The sequence below is a fragment of the Electrophorus electricus genome, chromosome 9 (genome assembly GCF_041902795.1).
Source record: "Electrophorus electricus isolate QZ-2024a chromosome 9, ASM4190279v1, whole genome shotgun sequence".
NCBI classification, from domain to species: domain Eukaryota; kingdom Metazoa; phylum Chordata; class Actinopteri; order Gymnotiformes; family Gymnotidae; genus Electrophorus; species Electrophorus electricus.
This window is the reverse complement of record NC_137505.1, coordinates 17,962,501-17,981,083: the sequence shown is the minus strand read 5'-3', so window position 1 is coordinate 17,981,083 and position 18,583 is coordinate 17,962,501. Positions and strand designations below refer to the sequence as shown.

The window sequence follows — 18,583 nt, the reverse complement described above, 5'->3', positions numbered from 1 at the left end:
CTGTCCTGTGTGCCAGGTCTTCCTCACCTCAAAACACTTGGTAAGATGCACATTTTAAAAATGTACACCTACTCTACATACATTACCCATTATAAATGACCAATTAAACTCTATTCTTCCTCTCATTTATTACTGAACTTAAAAATGAACACATCCTATATTCAAACAGTAATTGTGATGTAATGGCACATGAACACATCTTTATTCTCAACACGCTGTCACAGTATCTCACACCAAGGCCAACAAACAGGGGCAGAGACAGGAAAAACAAACACAAATGCAGGTTATAATACTCCTTATTCAGTGCATTCTTTAGAGCAATTAGTTATTGTACCTTTTAAACACCACCACTCCCCTCCCCACCAGATCTAGCATCACATATTATACAGCACCTCTATAATAGAATAACAATCCTGTAATATTAGTGTTCAACAAAACCTCCAGTTGAATGGCCATCTCATGTCAGTGTGCCCAAATTTCTCCCTTTCTTCTTTCCCTAATGTGCACAGGTCCTAAACATGCTGGATAGGAGGCAGCAGTCTTGATGGTTAACAGTAAGAATTTTACACTTCACTAATGACCTAATTAACTTATGAGCTACATGTAAAATGTTTAATTTAGTGATTGTTAATATATTCTTAAATTGTTTGCAAACAGCATTAAATGACAAGCACATGATCCTTGCTCATATAATGTGATCAACTTGTCAATATTCCTAGGCCAGCTCTCATGCCACATTTAGCTACATATGGGGGAAAAAATGCTTGGTTTTCTTTACAACTCCATCTTGCTGCAAGTGTTTGCTTGCAACAATTTTGTTCTATAATTAATGCCAAAAGGTCAGGAAAGAGAAGACTTGTATAAGCTTGCATGAAGCACATTTGAATAACTATGGGATCTTAAGAAGTTAAGGAAATTGCTTCAGTCCAGAGACATGGAGCCTCTTAAGCAATTGTGCATAAACACGCCACTGCCTTAGCAAAATCCCACCTGCATCTCAGTGGGTATACAACAAACAGTGACCATGGCTGGCACTTGCATTTCTCTTAATTCTTGGTAAACAAAAACAACTCCCTAAACTGACAGCTACACTCATCAGATCTGTGCTTGTCTGTTTGGGGCTTTGAGACCACCAACCTTGCACCATCTCTATCCAGACATCCAGCATTAATTAGAAGATCAGGGGCAATGAACATGTTAAGTACTCCCTTTTAGATATGAATTCCCCCTACATTTATCATTGACCCAGCAGATTGTTATGGTGTCCCCAAAGTTTAGCCTTTGTCAAAAACCACACTCTGAATGGAGATTCTCCACTAAGAGAAAGTTTTAGTCCTAAGCTATGCTTTATCTAGGACCTGAATGCTAGACCTTGTAGTGGTGATGTCACCCACTCCAAAATGTCTGTCCCGAGTGGCACAAGATTATGTATTCTATTCTGTTTTTATGTACAACTAAAAGTCCAGAAGATACAGGTCCACCTTAGGCAGCAGAGATAATGGTAGTGTGAGAATAGTGGAGGACCAGGCAGGTTTGTGGTGTTGTTGAGTCCACTGATTGTGGCTGCACACTCTGGCTTGGAAGGTCACAAGATCAGGTTCAGATGGTCTGGTAGCCAGCATGACTCCTCTTCCGCCCAATCAAGTAGGCCAAGAGTACGACAAACACCAGGCCAGCCAGAGCAGTGCCCACGATGATGGGGATCAACATGTTATCTTCATCCAGATCACACTCTTCAGCTGGAAGAGAAAGAACATAAGCCATAGGGGAGAAAGAGTGAGTGAGTCAGAGTACAAAATAATAAATTAGAAAAGGAGTAGAGAACTACAAAATCCTACCTGCTCCAAATTGATCTCCAGTGACTCCGAATGGCTGCACCTGCAACTGGAAGGTGTTGAGCGAGAAATTCTGCCCAACGTAGAAGGTCTGCTCTTTACGACACATGTAAGAGTGGCCCAGAGTTCCTCTCAGGTAGTCCAGACTAGAATTGATAACAATCAACGGTTCTGCAGGGAGACAAAGATCATTGCATTCAATGCATTTAAACAACTATGATTCGGCCAGAGTGATGTAATTTAGTTCCTCTGTAACAACTTACGAGCCATGTCTGACAAGTTGGCTGAGAGCTCCAGTCCACTGAGGTGATACATGTTAGTTGTAGAATTCTGTAAGATAATGAGCACCAATTGAAATCCAGGGAGGAAAATATTATAACAAGAACAACAAAGTGTCATGCACCTTGCTCAGAGGAATATGTCCTGTAGATATTCATGTAGTGGTGGTGTTTGTGTGACTTTATACATCCTACCTTTCTCTCTCACAAACTGAATTGTGTAACAGTATACTGGTTTATTTACACATGATATATGAATGCATGAATATGAAAAGCCTTGACTGTCAACCCAAAAAGAAACTGAAAAGATGTCAACATAACAGACCAGATCAGGAAAGTGTAAATCAAGTGCTTAGGTTAGAATATAATAAAGATCATACAACATTCTTGGGAAGAAATTGTGACAGTAGGTGTTAGGACTGACCAAAGAGAAGATGAATGTCAGGTTAGTGTTCTCCTCTGAGAGTTTGAGGGTTGCACGGTCAGCCTCACAGGATCCAGAGTGCTTGGTCATGTTCGGGCGCAGGTTTACGATCTCTTGAATAGCCTTCACAAGCAAAGGGTGTTATGATCTCTTCTATCGGGCACACAGTATAGGGTTTCCTATCCTACACAACATTCATCTCTCAAGTCAGACTACATTTAAGCCTTTTACATCAAACTGTTTAACCCCCAATATGCTCTTCTGAAGTCAGTTTAAACTAGAAAGCCAACTCCATGACAATGACCCCCTCTCACCATTAAGCCCCATAACGTGTCAGACTGTTATTCAGTTTTACCTTTGAACAAAACTGTTGCTGGCCAGTGACTCCACCATCATTTTGGAGGATGATGTTGGAAAGCTGATAATGTGCTAAACTAAACTCACTATTCAAACAGTGTCCTTTATAAACCATAGAGTCCTCTAGTGCCTGTTACAGTTCTATACAGAAAGTTCTACCTCTCCAGACTAAGAGAGCATGAATACCTTAATCTGGGTGCGAGAGAAGTACGTGATGTTGAGCTGCAGCCCCATATGTGTCATTAAGCAGCTCGTGCCATTTTTCGTAATATTGTAGTCCCCTCGCTCTGGAGGTGAGGGGGGATATGGAGGAGAGTAAGTGGCCGTCACATCACTGGAGAAACTCGGATGTAATGCAACAGCTGTAACGACAACATCGTTGGTATTAACATCATTTCTCCTCGTATCCAGGGGAGACTGGCTTGTAGAGTAGTCATACATTCCCCATTTACCTGTTTAAGAGCTGAGCAAATGGAAAACTGATTCAGTTTTCAAAGTTACCATTTCGTTTATAAATGTACGGGAAATACAAAAGACTGCCTTTGTTTTTTAATGGTTTAGCAGGGTAATGTTACAATGTTGACGCTACAGTACACTGAACAACAGGGCAGGAACGACATCTTGATTATCACGCAAGACGTCAAGACGAGTGACTCTCCGAATGTTTAAACAAAACAGCCAGTAATATGCTAGCTACGATATCTTTCCAAACTACGGACTACCAAAATTCCCTTTTGTTCCGAAGCCCCTCTTTGTTAGCTAGCTGACTATCTGGTTACCAAACAGGGTTGCATAATAACATCACACGTTCCATCAAAGCGGAGATTCCATTTGGCCAGCTGTCATATTGCGCGGTCACTTGCCTAAGACGACCAGGAACGTTACTCCGACGGGCAGAGGCTGTTTTCGGGTGGAAGGGATCATTTTGCGAGTCGAGAGACGAACAGAAGACGCCTAAATCACAACCCACCGGGCCCAGGCAGGAGGCACCTCGGCTAGGACGACCAGCTCCTCAACCAACAGAACGCAAATATTTACTGAACAGCTAGCGATGATCTGAAACCGGCTGCAGTAGGTTTTCTTTTCCTTGAGGGTGCTCTGGTGTACGCGTATATCCGCGTGACTCCGGTTTGTTTTCTTCTCTTACCCGGCGACGGTCTCACAAGCTCACCGGGAAGAAATCACTACCTAATCACGTGACCTGTAGGACAACCCGAAGATGCGCAGAACTACTCCGTTAACCCGGACCACCCCGAGCATGCGCAGAACTACTCCGTTAACCAGGGCCACTCCGAGCATGCGCATAACTACTCCTTTAACTCAAGCGTGTCACAGTTAAAATGTAGGAGTAATGATACTAAACCTTCCCAGTTCTGCGGCGAATCATGTGGTGAGATAAACTGACAGTGCTTAAATCCACCAATATGAGTGGCTTCTGAAATTAAACATCTAGGTGGAGATGACTTAGCCTAACTGCCGAAACGCATTAAGCCTTTTGTCAGCTCTACTTCATATGTAACTCTAACTATAGTCATATCAGACGTGACTATCAGAAAGATGCTGATGCCAATAAGACTACAATATCTTTTGCTTTGTCGTCACGGCGGCTGACGCCGAGAAGAAAGGCAAGAAATGAACGAAAAGTCCCAACATTTTAGCATATTCCAGAACGGTGGGATTCAAATCTAGACCTCGAAATCCGGTCCTGGATTTTGTACTCCCTTGTAGTTGATTAAATGATTGCGGCAACCGGCTGCCAGGGAGAGGGGGATGGCTATAGGACCAGGGCCTTGAAGCCTTCTGTCCTCGTATATCTCTACAGCTGCTCCGTAACCTCCTGCCCCGTTCAGAGCCCTGCTTGTGCCCACTTTCAGGTGTTGCTGGTTCGTAAGAATAATGAAGAGAAGTCTGAAGATATCCGAGTTCTTATGAGCACCAGTGCACCGGCGATTATTAGACGGTGTCACTTACCAGTTTATTTGAATTCGGTTTTACTCACCTACGTAAGTAGGCCTACCTGCCGAATTTTATTGCTAGGGAATAGAGATGGAGATAGAGACAAACTTGCTCCTGCATACTGATAATGTACGTCGCCCCGGACGCCGCGTCTGTCAAATGCTGCAAGTGTAAACTTGTTCGCGGATTTAGCCTACTAGTAAAGTTAGACCACGAAGGAGTGCATTTTTCTGCACAGAAAATGCTATCTATAATGATCTGTTCAATGCTTCTTACGCTTGTTTAATACCTGTGACAAGTTGTTTCAGTCATGCTAAACATTCCTCTATAAATGTATTTTGGATTTATTGTAGTCGTCTATTGCTAAGACGGCTCATATTTATATGTATCGAATATGTTAATGTACAAATATGCTATCGCGATTTCTAACCACAAGGTGGGGTGTTACACTTGAAAATACTTGCTGTTCCACCCTTGATGTTATGACTGTCCAATTTGTTTTGCTGCTGTTACATACTCAGTTGCCTATGTGCATATTTTAATGCAAAACAAAATACAACTTGGAGTGCTGATTTTTGTATTGTTAATGAGCACAAATTAATGTGTGTGTGTGTGTGTGTGTGTGTGTGTGTGTGTGTGTGTGCAGAACGTTTCAGACAGAGGTCGTTCATCACCTGTGCAAGCACTAAAGACTAAAAAATATAAACAAAATCAGTGACATTGTTATTAAGCCAGGTGATAAGGATGGGTCTGTAGTTGATGGAGAAAAGACCTTTATAAGAAAGAAACAATCAAGCAGCTTATAAGAGAAGCATTTTGCTTGCACAGCTGATGAAGGACCTCTGTCTGAAACGTCTTGTTTGGCTGGAAACCTTGTGTACTTCACTGCAATTTTTAATCTCTCTACATCTCTTACTACAGCACACCACAGTTACCCAACTATAATTTAATGGAACCCTTTTTTTTCCAAGTTTCCGAATCGCTTGCTATTCTTTGGAGAGTTGTTGAATTGTTGATCTATCTATATCTCTCTATCTCTCTCTCACCTTTTGATCCAATGTTTATTAATCATTACAAGCGAGGGAGGTGAGCTTACGAGAAACACTTACATATGAATACTGCACAGTACGGCGTGTGTAGAGAATGATGGCGGACTGGTGAAAGTTGATCAGAATAAGGAGCCATCAGTACATCTCAAGGAGAAAACTGATCTGATGAAAGATAAGGTGCATGTTCCTTGATGCCTTGCACCTTAAATGGTCTCTTCTGTGAGTTTTATATAACATGCAGTAACACAATTGTCGTACAACCAAATGCATTAAGGTACCAAGCAGAACTGAATTAATTAATCAGTTAAATTAACTTACACCTTTGGACTGAATAGGACTGAATACTGGAAAATAAATAAGCATTCGCCCATTCTGTAGGCTAGAATACAATATACAGATTTTATTGTAGCTTACTAAAGTCATCCTACCCTCCATATAAGAGTGATGGACCCTGGGCTGGAAGAAATGAGTATCTGAAATATGCTAAACCACTTCATGCGACACAAATAAAAACATATCCTAAAAAAGAATATTGCATAATACAAACACAATACACAATACAAATCTCTTCCCAAAGTTCTGAAATTGGGAAATGACACACGTGCAACAAGCAGAGACATGGTGTGTATGACTGGTATATAAACAGGAAATGCTGGTGAGAAAAGGTAGTGAGATGAGAGGACAGATGATGATGAAATGGGAGTTTATAGGTGTTTCAGAATTGTGTCACTCACCACCCAACACATCTGAATGCTGGGGCCATTTCCTGTTAGCAAAGGGGCTTCGAGAAGCAGACAGAAGTGCAAGGCAGTGCTGATTACGTCCCCTCAGTGAGACCAGGTACCAGGAAGTCAAGACTCCTTATTTCTGGAGAGCCAGGGAATGTGATGGCAGTGTTCAGGACAGATGCCCTGCTGTTCCTGGCCCTATCGGTCTCCTCTGCAGGTAAGAGAAATTTTGTTGTTGGAGTTAAACACCATCTACATGCATGTCAGCATGTGGGTGCCGGATAAAATTAGCAAACATAGCAAATTCACATCATACTGCCAAGCAATGTTTCAGACCATAGGTGTTCATGAGGTGTTCTTCATAAAAATGCATGCAGTAATGTTGCTTGGGAGTACGATGTTTGTGGATCCCTAAGTCTGCAAAAGTCTTCTTTGTAGTGTTATTCACCCACAGACTATCACATCAGTGTACAAAATGCAGTGTACAAAATTGTTGTTTTTTTCCACTGGGATAATTTTGCAGGATTTAATCTGGTACACATTTTGTGATACAAAGACTTATTGTGAGTTTCCATTTCTGAATGAAGGAGAAGAGCACCTGCTGCCAAGCCAGCAAGTCAGAGGTTTTTAGAGATGAGTGTATAACACTCATTAATGTGAAAAATACAGAGTATGTAAAAATGTTACCCTGAGCTTTTTTAGTATATAAACAGCACATATTTCAGATTCTGTTAGATGCTATATTTAGCTTCTTTTTTTTTTTTTGATGGGGGGGGGGGGGGGCATTATTTCCTTACATGGTAATGGAGAATGTTAACCTTAAACAAGTTGTGTAACACCAAAATCTTCAAAGACCTTCTATGAATGTAACGTCTGACTTTTGCCATACATGCACTGAGCCTTTTCAACTGCAGTATACTGTAACCTAGATTTCAAATGTTGATCTGTCAGATGCTATTTTTAGCTTTCAGGGTGAATTTTGGTATTGTTATTTTCATTGGTATTTCCTTACATGTTAATGGAGAATGTTAACCTTAAATAGGTGAAGTAAAACTGAAATAAAAAGTACGAAAAGTCTATAGGTAGTTGACGGTAAGTGCTTCAGAGGTCTAATAACATCAAATCTGATTTTTAACATGATGGCAGTGTAGCCTACCTGTAAATTTTCAAATTTTTATTTACTGATTTTATCAATTTAGATCATTTTATCATTTAATTCATTTAAAATATGAAATTCCCTGAAGTCAAAAGAATAGAACACTTTGGTGTGGTTTGTTCCGTGCCCTGCTGTCTGTGATACATTTTCTCACAATGATGAGCAAGTACATTTAAAAGGGTAATTAGCAATTCATTACTGAAAAAATATAACTATTTAATATTATGATTTATAATTTACCATTGGTTTAAACATATTTGTGTATACACCATACAGTGAAAAACAATATTCATATTGTGAAAAATATAGGCCTTCATATTCTATACATTTTTTCATTTCCGTTTTTCCATGTTCAAGACACAAGTTGACTTCACAATATGACTAGATGACACCAGATAATCAGATGACCATATTAGGTTCTAGCTCTAATAAAACTGTAACTTAATTCGTTTACTCACGTCACTACACTTTTTTTGCCACTGAAAAAACTCCTTTGATGTAAAATGGCTTTTATGAAACAAAAGCTTTGTGGGTGATCTCCTGAGACCAATGGCACAGTGAAGTACCAAATTCCAAAATGTAGGCAACAAGGATGTGGGGTCTGCATCTGATAAATAGATCATTGCATTCTTCCAAATAAGAATTTTGCTAAATGTGTAGGCTTTTCCACGTAACATGGCAGAACAACTTTGAAGCTTCTTTATTCTTAGCGGGGTAACCCGTGGACGTAGTAAGTAACAGAAAGAGAGTCAGAACGAGAGAATACAAGACGACAAATCCAAACGACATCCGTAGTACCAATACGAAGACAGTGCAGATAAAAACTGGAGAGACAGGGAGGCAAAACCGGAGGCAAAACCGCAGGCAGCGGGCAAAGGCAATAAAGCGGAACAAAACAAACAGGTCGGCATCGAGGAAACCGGTAAAGTGTAGTAAACGCTCGGTATGCACACGCTGAAAGAACGGCATACTTCGCGAAGAGTGAGTGACAGAGGCATGGTATAAATAGGGCTAAGAAATCAACAGGTGGATCCAATAGTCCATTGATGAAGATATTATGAAGCGACGCATGGGAGTTGGGAGTTGTAGTCCGTTATATCGTTAGCGGAGGTCGGCGGTGTGACACTATATTCTATTTTCTATATATCTGTCTTTATTATTATTATTATTATTTTGTTGTTTAAAGCATAACACTTTAGAGTGTCATGTGGATCTCATTATATAACAATTATTGCATAAACTGGATTAGTAGTATAATGTGTCAGAGCAGTTATCAGTGCACAACTGTTCCAACTGAGTGTGCACTTAAAACACTTTGCTATAAACCTTTCTGTTTGTTCAGGTTCTTTGTGTCTTAGATCACCCTTCTTAAGAACTTCCACAATTTTGTCTTCATTTATAGTCTTTATGTGTAGCATAGTTCAATTTTCCCATTACAACCATTATATGAAGGTTTTACTTCATTAAAAATGCAAGTCTGGTTCATTTCATATTTTAAATGGGTTTTATATAATTCCATAAGGCAAATGTTTACCGCCATGTTGGACCTCTGAAAGCTATCGAATGTACTGTTCATGGACTACTTCATTCCAAATGAGCTGAGAGCAGTTTCTGTAACCATGAGAGTGTGGCATGAAAGACTAAGAATATCTGCATCTTTTCTGCCCTTGTCAGAAGCCTTTTTGAAGTTTTTCTGTCACTTTTCTATGACCTCAAAGATTGTCTAAATTGACCTAATATGGGGAAAGTGGACACATTTTAATAATTTTAAATTAATTAAAGTTATTGGGCATCACCATTGCACATCGTCCTCCTTCAACCATGACGGCAGAGATATCCTAAAACTATCATCCAGTGTCATTTTTATTCTAAGTAGTGTACAAAAAGGGTCGCTTGTATGTGTAAACCATCTACCTGCGGCTCCATCTACAGTGACCATAAAATGCATCTAGCCTTAATGAGAGGCTCTGGCCCCTTGCTCTAGCCCACACCTCAAACAGAGAAACCACTGAACTAGATTCTGAAATACATTCACACTTAGACCACAGAGTATAGATGCCCCAGCCAGATCTCTAACAGGAAGACATGCATCTACTAATAAGACAGAATGTCTTTCATGCATTTTATTTACTTTGTCAGCAGACCCTTTGGTTATACTGTGTGAACTGTACCAATGTACAACACCTTGTTAAAGCCTTCTGAAGTCTCGGCATGATGGTGTTATTTTTTAGAATAATAGGGAGATGTTTTGGCTTGCGTGTCCAACAACTTTCTGAATAAGTGTACATGGCAACCTGACCCAGTATTCATTAAACAGCCTGGTGCTTTGCTTTTGCAGGGAAATGAGTGAATGTAGACCCAGAGCCATAGATGGCACATGGTCGGGCTTGGATCTGGCTCCCAATGGGACCACTTCAGAGCAAATTTTAAAACTTCACCTGCATTCTTTGCAGTGTGGTATACATGCTAAATTTATACACTGAATTTTGGTAATAACAATCACTGAAGTCTTTAACTTTAGAGTTCAGTATGGATGTCCTAGACATTTGTAATTGTTGTTTTTTTAAATTATTTGTTTCTGTTACATTATTCGAGCATAAAGACAAACATTTTATTCTTCTCTTTTATTTGATTTATATTTTCATTATTCATTCATTTTTTATTCCTACATCTGTTATTAACTCTGAAAAAAATCAAAGAAAGATGTTTTTTAGAATTGAAACTGTAACATACTGGATATAGTTTTGGAACCATGTATGTCCTTACCAGAGGAAATAAGAGAGAATGTTCCTTTTGCATACTATTAATAGTTACTTTGGCTCAGTGCTGAATTGATCTATAGGAGAGCTGTAGTGATCGGCTACACTACAACTACCCTCTAACTTCTCTGCAGAGGCCATGAGTTGGAGTGACCCCATCACCTGCTACGTCCTAGATGCAGTCCTGCTTCTCTACTGCATTGTATTCACTGCACTATACTTCAGAATAAAGGTGGGACTACTGTTCAGACATTTGCCAATGCGCAAGGTAGATCAAAAGCACACCAGTGGTGGTCTACTGTCTAAATATTTTGCTCTCTGACATTCTAGTTGTCAAGACTACCGCCAGAAAACCCTGTGATAAACGAGCCTGTCTATACAGTGAGTTACTGCTTGGATGGTTTTCTTCCTCCAATAGTTTAACTGCGGTCATGTGTCTTTGCTTTTAAGAGATAAATGCACTGCTGATTAAGGACCTGACTATATGCTTTCAGTGTATTTTCAGCATTTTTATATTTACTTGTGTATGGGGTGTGTGTGTGTGTGTGTGCGTGCGTGCGTGCGTGCGTGTGTGTGTGTGCGTGCGTGCGCGTGCGTGCGTGCGTGCGTGCGTGTGTGTGTATGTGTGTGTGTATGTGCGTATCCTCCACCATATTATCTGTATCTATTAGGGTCTGAACACAAATCAGATAAGTGATGACTATCAAACCCTGGACCAGCCAAGCAGCCAAGCTAGAGCCCCTGGCAGACAGGTGAGCAGAATATGCAGGACATGCAGGACATGATGCCTTATGCTTCTCTAGTGAATGTACCATGTTCCACATAGCAGGTACTCATTAAGTAACTGTTTTATCTTTTCTTATATAATCCATTCATAACGAATAACAACACTATAAGCTACTGACGTCCTGTTCTCATGACAGTTGACATCAACTTGATGTTACAAGCATGGGCAAATATTTCTCATTTCTAAGGTGATAATATCCCTTTAGTATTTCCACAGATTACCGTGTTGTTCATGTATTTGCATTATTTTAATTGTAGAATCAAGCAAAGCAGAGTGAAGGCCATTATGAGGTAAGGAGACCTAATTGTTTACTCTGAAAAGCTTAACTTGTAAAATTCAGTGTTTTACAAAGTGAAATTTGATGCCAGTGGTTGTTAGTTTCATGACAGAAGGTTTTAATATTGGAGAGTGTGTGTATGGGCAACAATACCCCCCCCCCCCACTCCAAACATAAAATAGAGAAAGAATTGCAGTGGAGTACACAATGTTTCTAGAGAAACACAGAAAAACACTTTGCTTGCACAGCTGAGGAATGATCTCGGTCCAAAATGTCCTGTTTCTCTATAAACCTTGTGTACTTCACTACAATTTTGAAAGTCTGTACATCTCTTACTACAGTACACTGCAGTTGCCTTGAATCTTCTCCAGATATATAATAAAAATTGTAACATTGTAATGTAATGTGATCTACTGGGTTTGTCTACCATTTTTCTATTTCTGGCCTTAGCTGCAGGGTTTTAACCAGTGCTATTTACCATGCCTGTGGGGATTAACCCATGCATTACCCATGACTCTTAATTATTAATATATTAATAATTAATATAAGCACTAGATTAATATAAGCACTAGAATGCAGTAAGAATGCAGTGTCATGACACTTCATTTACAGCTTTCTTGAAAAGTATCGAATATATAATAATAAGAAACAACAATAATAGTAGCATTCATAATAATACACACGTGTGTGCCTTTCTAAAATGTTAAAATAAACTATTAGCTTTTTGCCATCTGCGTCGTCTTATTTGCTTTTTTTTTTTTTTTTTAAAGGTTTTGTGAAGCAGATTATGAAGCAGAATATTTTGGTTTTCGGTAGACCTAAAGAACAGTAGCACCACCTAAAGGTTCTAAGAAAGGTTCTAAGTGGCATAAAACGTGCTGATTACAGCTTCAAGTTGTAGATTTACACAGTTTATCTGGCAAGTGAGTTTTGACTTATTTGCCTACACACAGTGAAATGTCCCTTGAATAGATATCAATTTAACAAAATACGTTTAGGCTATGATGTCTGGCTTCACTTTCCCACCATCTCAAGTTACTACTTGAGGCAGATGAGCTATAAAAAACAAAACACAATGTTAAAATACAGAATGCAGAAAACCACAGCATTTTAGTTTGCGCTTATAGTCGTGTTTTGCCTATCTACGTGTATCCTAGACTGGTCATGGCCGGGGAAGAACTGCAAGATATTAGCTGGCTAATTTTCATGATATGAAAAAGCTGTCTACTTATATTTTTATTGCTTTTTACTTCTGTTTCTTATATTTAGTCGATTATAAAATGCATGGCTAGATCTCACATAGAATGCATCAAGCTTGATCGCATTATTTTAACATCTCGCATCTATTTTAAGTCCCTTCCGTTTTTCTGTCTGGAAAAAAATGTACTTTGTGTCATTAGGTCTTTATTCTAACAGTCGTGTAGGCCAGCATAAATATATAAAGGAATTAAGTAAATAAATAAATTGTGGAATGATATAGAACAGTGGCTTAATGTTTGCAGTGTCTCAATTAATATGGCTTAACTGAGGAACAATAAGGTAGAAAGGTGCCCCTCACACAGACAGAGAGAGAGAGAGAGAGAGAGAGAGAGAGAGAGAGAGAGAGAGAGAGAATGAATAGTTATGTTGCTAATAAGCCATTTTTATCTCAAAAACATTTCTCATTGTTACTCCTCACAACAAACCAGCATTACGGTTTATATATTAAGAGCATCATGTTTCTAAATTATTTTTCTCGTTTTTCTTACTTCCTGATCATTCATGTATACTGGTACTCTGTTGTTCTGGGGCTAGCCCAGATTGTAATGGTAATGTTAATAGTTGAGTTTATGGGTCTGTTTACCTCTTCTGACTGCATACTTAAACTGCATTGATTTTAGGTGATTTTAAGTCAGTTTTGACTCAAGAGCCTGGGCAAGATTTGACAGCACACAAGCTAAGCCTCTCTGAAATAAAATTTTAAAAACATGTTTTGGTTACCTGCTACACAAAGAGCCTCTCTGGTCCCAGGCCTGCTTGTGCAGCGTGATCTAACCATAGTGCTTATGGCTATCTTTGGAAACAAATTTGGATGACTTACTGAAGTAAAACTGGTATTGTACAGATGAATTAGCACTGAGAAATCTATGTACCTAAATCTTGCAGCAGTTTGCCTTTGTCAGAGGCTGTTCATTTTGCCTGGAGTCTCTAAACAGTGATCGGAGTTCTGAACAAGCTGGTGCGCAGAGCCATAACTGAGTTAAGCGTCGTTACGGAAATGTCACGGGACACCTGTGCAGGGGCTTTCACCCCATGTGTAACCACACCCTTCATGACTGCACACACCTGTACGGGGTTTAACGTCTTGTTTCGTTGTCTATTTAAACCTCTGTTAGTGTGTGTATTGTGTATTGTGTTGGTTATTGTTAGTCTGCTCCCGTATGTCAAAACAGGTATGTAGTCGATGTTTAGTTCTATGTTTACCTGATGTCTGTCGGTAATGTTGCGTGTGAGTGCCACTGTTATTCGTATGTTGTGTTAATAAATGTTTCACATCAGCGAGGGAGTCTGTGCGTCCTGCTCCACGCCCTTTGGCACTCGGGCCAGAAGATACATTACAGGAAAGTGTCGCTTTGATATGGAAAAGGTGGACTGGAGAAAATGAACTTTTTTTACATCCTGTGGAAAAGTGTTATTATGAAAGTAAAATAAAATTATAAAATATTTAAAAACTCATCCAATTATAATGGGGGGGGAAAAATTACACCTGAACATAACTAGCAAAATGACTTTAGGAAAAAACATTTTACAAACAAATTATGGTGGGGGGTTTTTTCAAAAATTAAATAGTAATATTGATTTTTTTGTTTTGTTATTATAATAAATCTAGTTTATAAATATATTTATTTATTAGTTATACTATTTGAAAAATACAGTTCACACAAGAAACCACATTAAACCACAAATATAAAGCTACTTATTATATCAGTGAGGATGATGATAATGCTGATTAGCATTATTTATTTATTTATTTATTTTGCTTCTGATTAACTAATTAATACGAGGAATGTATGTATACTGATGTTTGATTTATGACTACCGGGGCTGAAGCCTCGAGCTACTGATCACTGCTGTATACATTGTCATTCTACTTGCAGAGAACTTTTATGCATGAGGGTTGTGGTTTTCATGTGCATCCTGCCACTGCATATTAGAGGAATTATGTCTGAAGCAGAGGCTTCAGCATTTGATTCAGCATGACGGCAAGGCTACTAATGCATGTTACTTCACCTTCACGTCTGCTATTTCATTGATTAATCAGTGAACATGCTTGCATGGAGTGTGTTGTTTCATCTCTGACCTAAATAGGCTTTACTCTCTGCCTTCAATAACCCTTGAACTGGTTCATATTTAACACCAATATAACAAAGCTTTCACACCTGGATAATCACAATGAAGCTCATTACTTCGCAGCACAGGTTTTCTGTAAACAGGCAGCCTGTGGACGCCTACAAGTCATAATTTATCCATGAAAAGTGCTTTCAGTGGATGTTTATATCAATGCAAGAGTCTGTAGGTGGGGAAACAAATAAATGTTTGTTACATTTACAGCCATTGAGGACACCATCAAATGACGATTATCAAGAGCTAAAAAAGAAAAACAAGGTATGTGTTCAAAGAGCCTGATTATTCTTCATGCCGTTAATACAGCATGGATGGATTAGAGAAGGATTGGATTAAAGTTGGCGAACACCATTTACATTGTGTTGTGTGTATGTCTCCCCAGCTCCACAAAGGAAAGAGAAAATCCAGAGAGGTCAGTAGCAATGAACAGATCCATTCTACATTCTAAGAGGGCTATACAAGTGTTTATCTGTGCAAGATTTTTTCATTTATTTGTTTACTTGTTTGTTTGCTTGTTATAATAACATTTATCACTTCAATAGAAGCCTAAACAAAATAGCAGAATTTCAATCCAAAATAGAAAATAATGTGAAAAAGTAAACATACTAATTGTGTATTATTATTATTACTACTACTACTACTACTAGTACTGGACCATGGGGATCCATACATTTGCATAAACTTTATAGTTGAATTAATAAAAGTGTTAGAATTCCAAAATATATTCGCAGTGACTGATAAAATGAGCAAAAGCCTGAAGACCTTTGGCACACCATCTGCGTTCATGCAGTTCATTGTCTGGAGAGTGCCATTAACAGAGCTCTGCATGTGGACTTCTCCCTCCAGTCTCACAGCGCGAACAGGAAGGATGCGGCCGAGGCCATCGAGATGGAGCCCCTCCCTCCCTTACCAGATCGTAGCTAAGCCTCTGCATGCAGGCCTGCTCTGAGCTCCGCAGGGACGAGCCCAACACCTGCTGCCTTTACCGTGTGACCATTTCCCCACATTTCACCGTAAGGAAAACATGACGCAAGATGCTGCTGCTAGTTAGATCTTATCTGTAAATTTGCATTTCCTTGCCTAAGCAATTGACTAGAAGGACAATATTTAGCTTTTTGAGAGTGTATATTTGGTCAAACGTTTCACTTTAACCTGATCTAAAAAGAACAACTGAATATTACCTAAACCAATCAAGACAATTATGCAAATGACTTAGCAAATGACTGAGCACGTGAGACTCATGAGGTCAGTCATTTGTTGACGGACATTTAAGAACCCATTTTATATCATTTTACAGTTAAACCTATTACCCATTTGAAGCAGCCTAGCTGGGTTTTTTTCCTACAGATGGTGCTATAGTTCAGAGACCATGGTTCTCATGCACTGTAAAATATTTTTGGCCCGAAAATATAAAAGCACTTGCTGACTGGATATTTGATGCAAAATAGCTGAATTTGTAAATTTATTTAATTTTGATTTCTTTTTGTTGTTGTTTTGGCTTTTTCTTCTAGCGGATGGCTTTAATCAAGTTACTTATAAATTGCACAATTAAGAGATGCAAGGCTTTTTCTCCATGTTATATGCAGTCAGTAACAGTTTAAATCGAAGTTGCTTCTTGAAAGTACTTTTCAGTCTAGGAGTGACTTCTGAAGTAGCTCAGAGCAAGAGTGCTACTTCAAGAGTTGCTGCATTAGTGAAGGAGGGTTTCCCATGCACTAAAAACCCAGGGTTATGCTAGATCTTATCTGAGTAACAACTTTTTAAAGTTTTTAACTGAATTTATTGTTGACATGTAATTACTTGTGTAAATATGCTTCCTAGCTAATTTTACTATATTGACGTTCATTTTGCAACTGAATATATGACCAAATGTACATGGTTTACCTGATGCTATACTATTCATATAGAGCCAAGTCTTTGGCTTTGCTTTGGAAGCAACCAATACATTTAAAGAGGACATACGGCCTCAAACAAGGACCAATCATAACTGTTGGTAGAAAGGTCATTTGTAGTTAGCAGCTAAACTTCAGAGTGACTACTGACGCTCAAACACATGATCCATTCCCCTGATTGGGCAGTTACCAGAATTTGTTTTAGCACCACAGTTTTGGTCAAGGCTACTAACAGAATTATTATATAAATATAAATGAAATGAGACAGCAACACTCAATATTAAAACACTTGGAAAATGGTTTAATGATGTTTACAACAAAAAAAACAAAACAAACAAAAAAAATAACTGTACAGTTACAGTAAAAGATCTTCATTTTATATATATATATATATATAAATGAAAAATACAGCAGACAAATGCATCAAATCTACCATGTATCCTGATTCACATACTCGTGATTCTACACACTCGTTCAGTTATAAGCTACCATGATGTAGCCATTTTAGAGTCCAGTTATTGGCATGTGTTCCTACAGTAACCGAGTGGGAGTGTCACTGTAGTCCTGGTTATTAGTCACCCAGGATCCAACAAATTACCATCACTATGACAACAGTGAGTAATAGAGTTCAGAAGAGACACAGGAGTACAATGTACAGTATGTGACAGGTTTTTTTGGGGGGGGTGGGGCACATTCCTTGAGCTGTATGAAATGTGAATAACCATTTTACAGAACAACTTGCTTATAAAGTTCATGACTGAAGCAGTATGTACATGACTTTTAAAAAATAAAATAAAATGTAAAAAAAAAAATCCTGTTTTTCATCCGTTTTAGAAAACAATGGAAACTCGGGCAGTGAAACTGATACCACATACATTGACACACGCAAAACATATAAAAATACTATTTGTTTAACCTACTAAGAATAAGACAATTCTGCAGTTAACTCCATGCTGTGACAGAAAAAGAGCATTACATCCAAGAAATGAGAAATTTTAAATGACAAACTTTTGTTTTTGCTTTTTTTTTTTTAATAAGTATCTCAGAAAAATACCAAAATATACATCTAAGCTTTGGAATTACTGAGGTTAGGACTAAAGTCAGAGCTGGGTTCTGTTCATTAATATACATGCTGAAGGGCTCGGAGAGGAAGAGAGGAAAAAATTAAAAAGTCAGAGTAATCTTTGGTATCTGCATCTGTCAAACGTTTCATATTTGGATTTTTGCTTTGGGATAGAGCTTGTAACATCTGTCGACCTTACGCCCAGAATAAAGCTGTCGAGCGAAGTGTCGAAGACGCATTTGGTACAGAGTGGTGTCACCTAGACACAGCCCAGTGGCAAACAGGACAATGCATAGTTGCACAGCTGATCAGTCAAACAAAAGGGTCAAACAAGATGTTGGAAAGAGCGACAAAATCTTGCAAACGACACAAAAACAGAGTGCGCTGGATTCTTGATGCATCAGAACATGAACATAACCTTGGAGTGGTCCGACAGATGTATTTTTGGTAGAAACACTCGTAAAAACAAGGTTTGTCTTGTTACAGCCATATAGACAAAGACACTGAGTCCAGAGAGCAGACAGCTCATCCTGAGCAGGTTGCAGTGTGTGCAGGCCACCCTTCAGTGTGTACTAACAAACATCACCCAGCCCCACGAGGGGTTCACTTCACAAGTCCTTTGGAGAAGCCTGTCGGCT

General features: G+C 38.9%; 2 protein-coding genes across 3 annotated transcripts; one reads left to right on the top strand and one right to left on the bottom strand.

Moving 5' to 3' along the window:
- Nucleotides 1–180: 180 nt before the first annotated feature.
- Nucleotides 181–4,146, bottom strand: lamp1b (lysosomal associated membrane protein 1b). 2 transcript variants are annotated; one of them, XM_081720767.1, is made up of 6 exons: nt 3,865–4,146; nt 3,081–3,256; nt 2,538–2,660; nt 2,099–2,165; nt 1,839–2,006; nt 181–1,739 (listed from the first exon to the last, which is right to left on the bottom strand). In XM_081720767.1, the coding sequence occupies exons 2-6, from the start codon at nt 3,135–3,137 to the stop codon at nt 1,600–1,602; spliced, it is 555 nt and encodes a 184-aa protein (XP_081576893.1). In that variant the 5' UTR covers nt 3,138–3,256; nt 3,865–4,146; the 3' UTR covers nt 181–1,599. The 2 variants fall into 2 exon arrangements, with proteins under 2 accessions (XP_081576893.1, XP_026860980.2); XM_027005179.3 differs by having other exon boundaries at nt 3,758–4,144.
- Nucleotides 4,147–6,368: 2,222 nt separating this feature from the next.
- cd247l (CD247 antigen like) lies at nt 6,369–17,652 on the top strand. Its single transcript, XM_027005224.3, has 8 exons — nt 6,369–6,844; nt 10,677–10,774; nt 10,873–10,923; nt 11,214–11,294; nt 11,587–11,619; nt 15,198–15,251; nt 15,373–15,402; nt 15,837–17,652. Exons 1-8 carry the CDS (start codon nt 6,787–6,789, stop codon nt 15,912–15,914), a joined length of 483 nt encoding a protein of 160 aa, XP_026861025.3. The 5' UTR covers nt 6,369–6,786; the 3' UTR covers nt 15,915–17,652.
- The last annotated feature ends 931 nt before the right edge of the window (nt 17,653–18,583 follow it).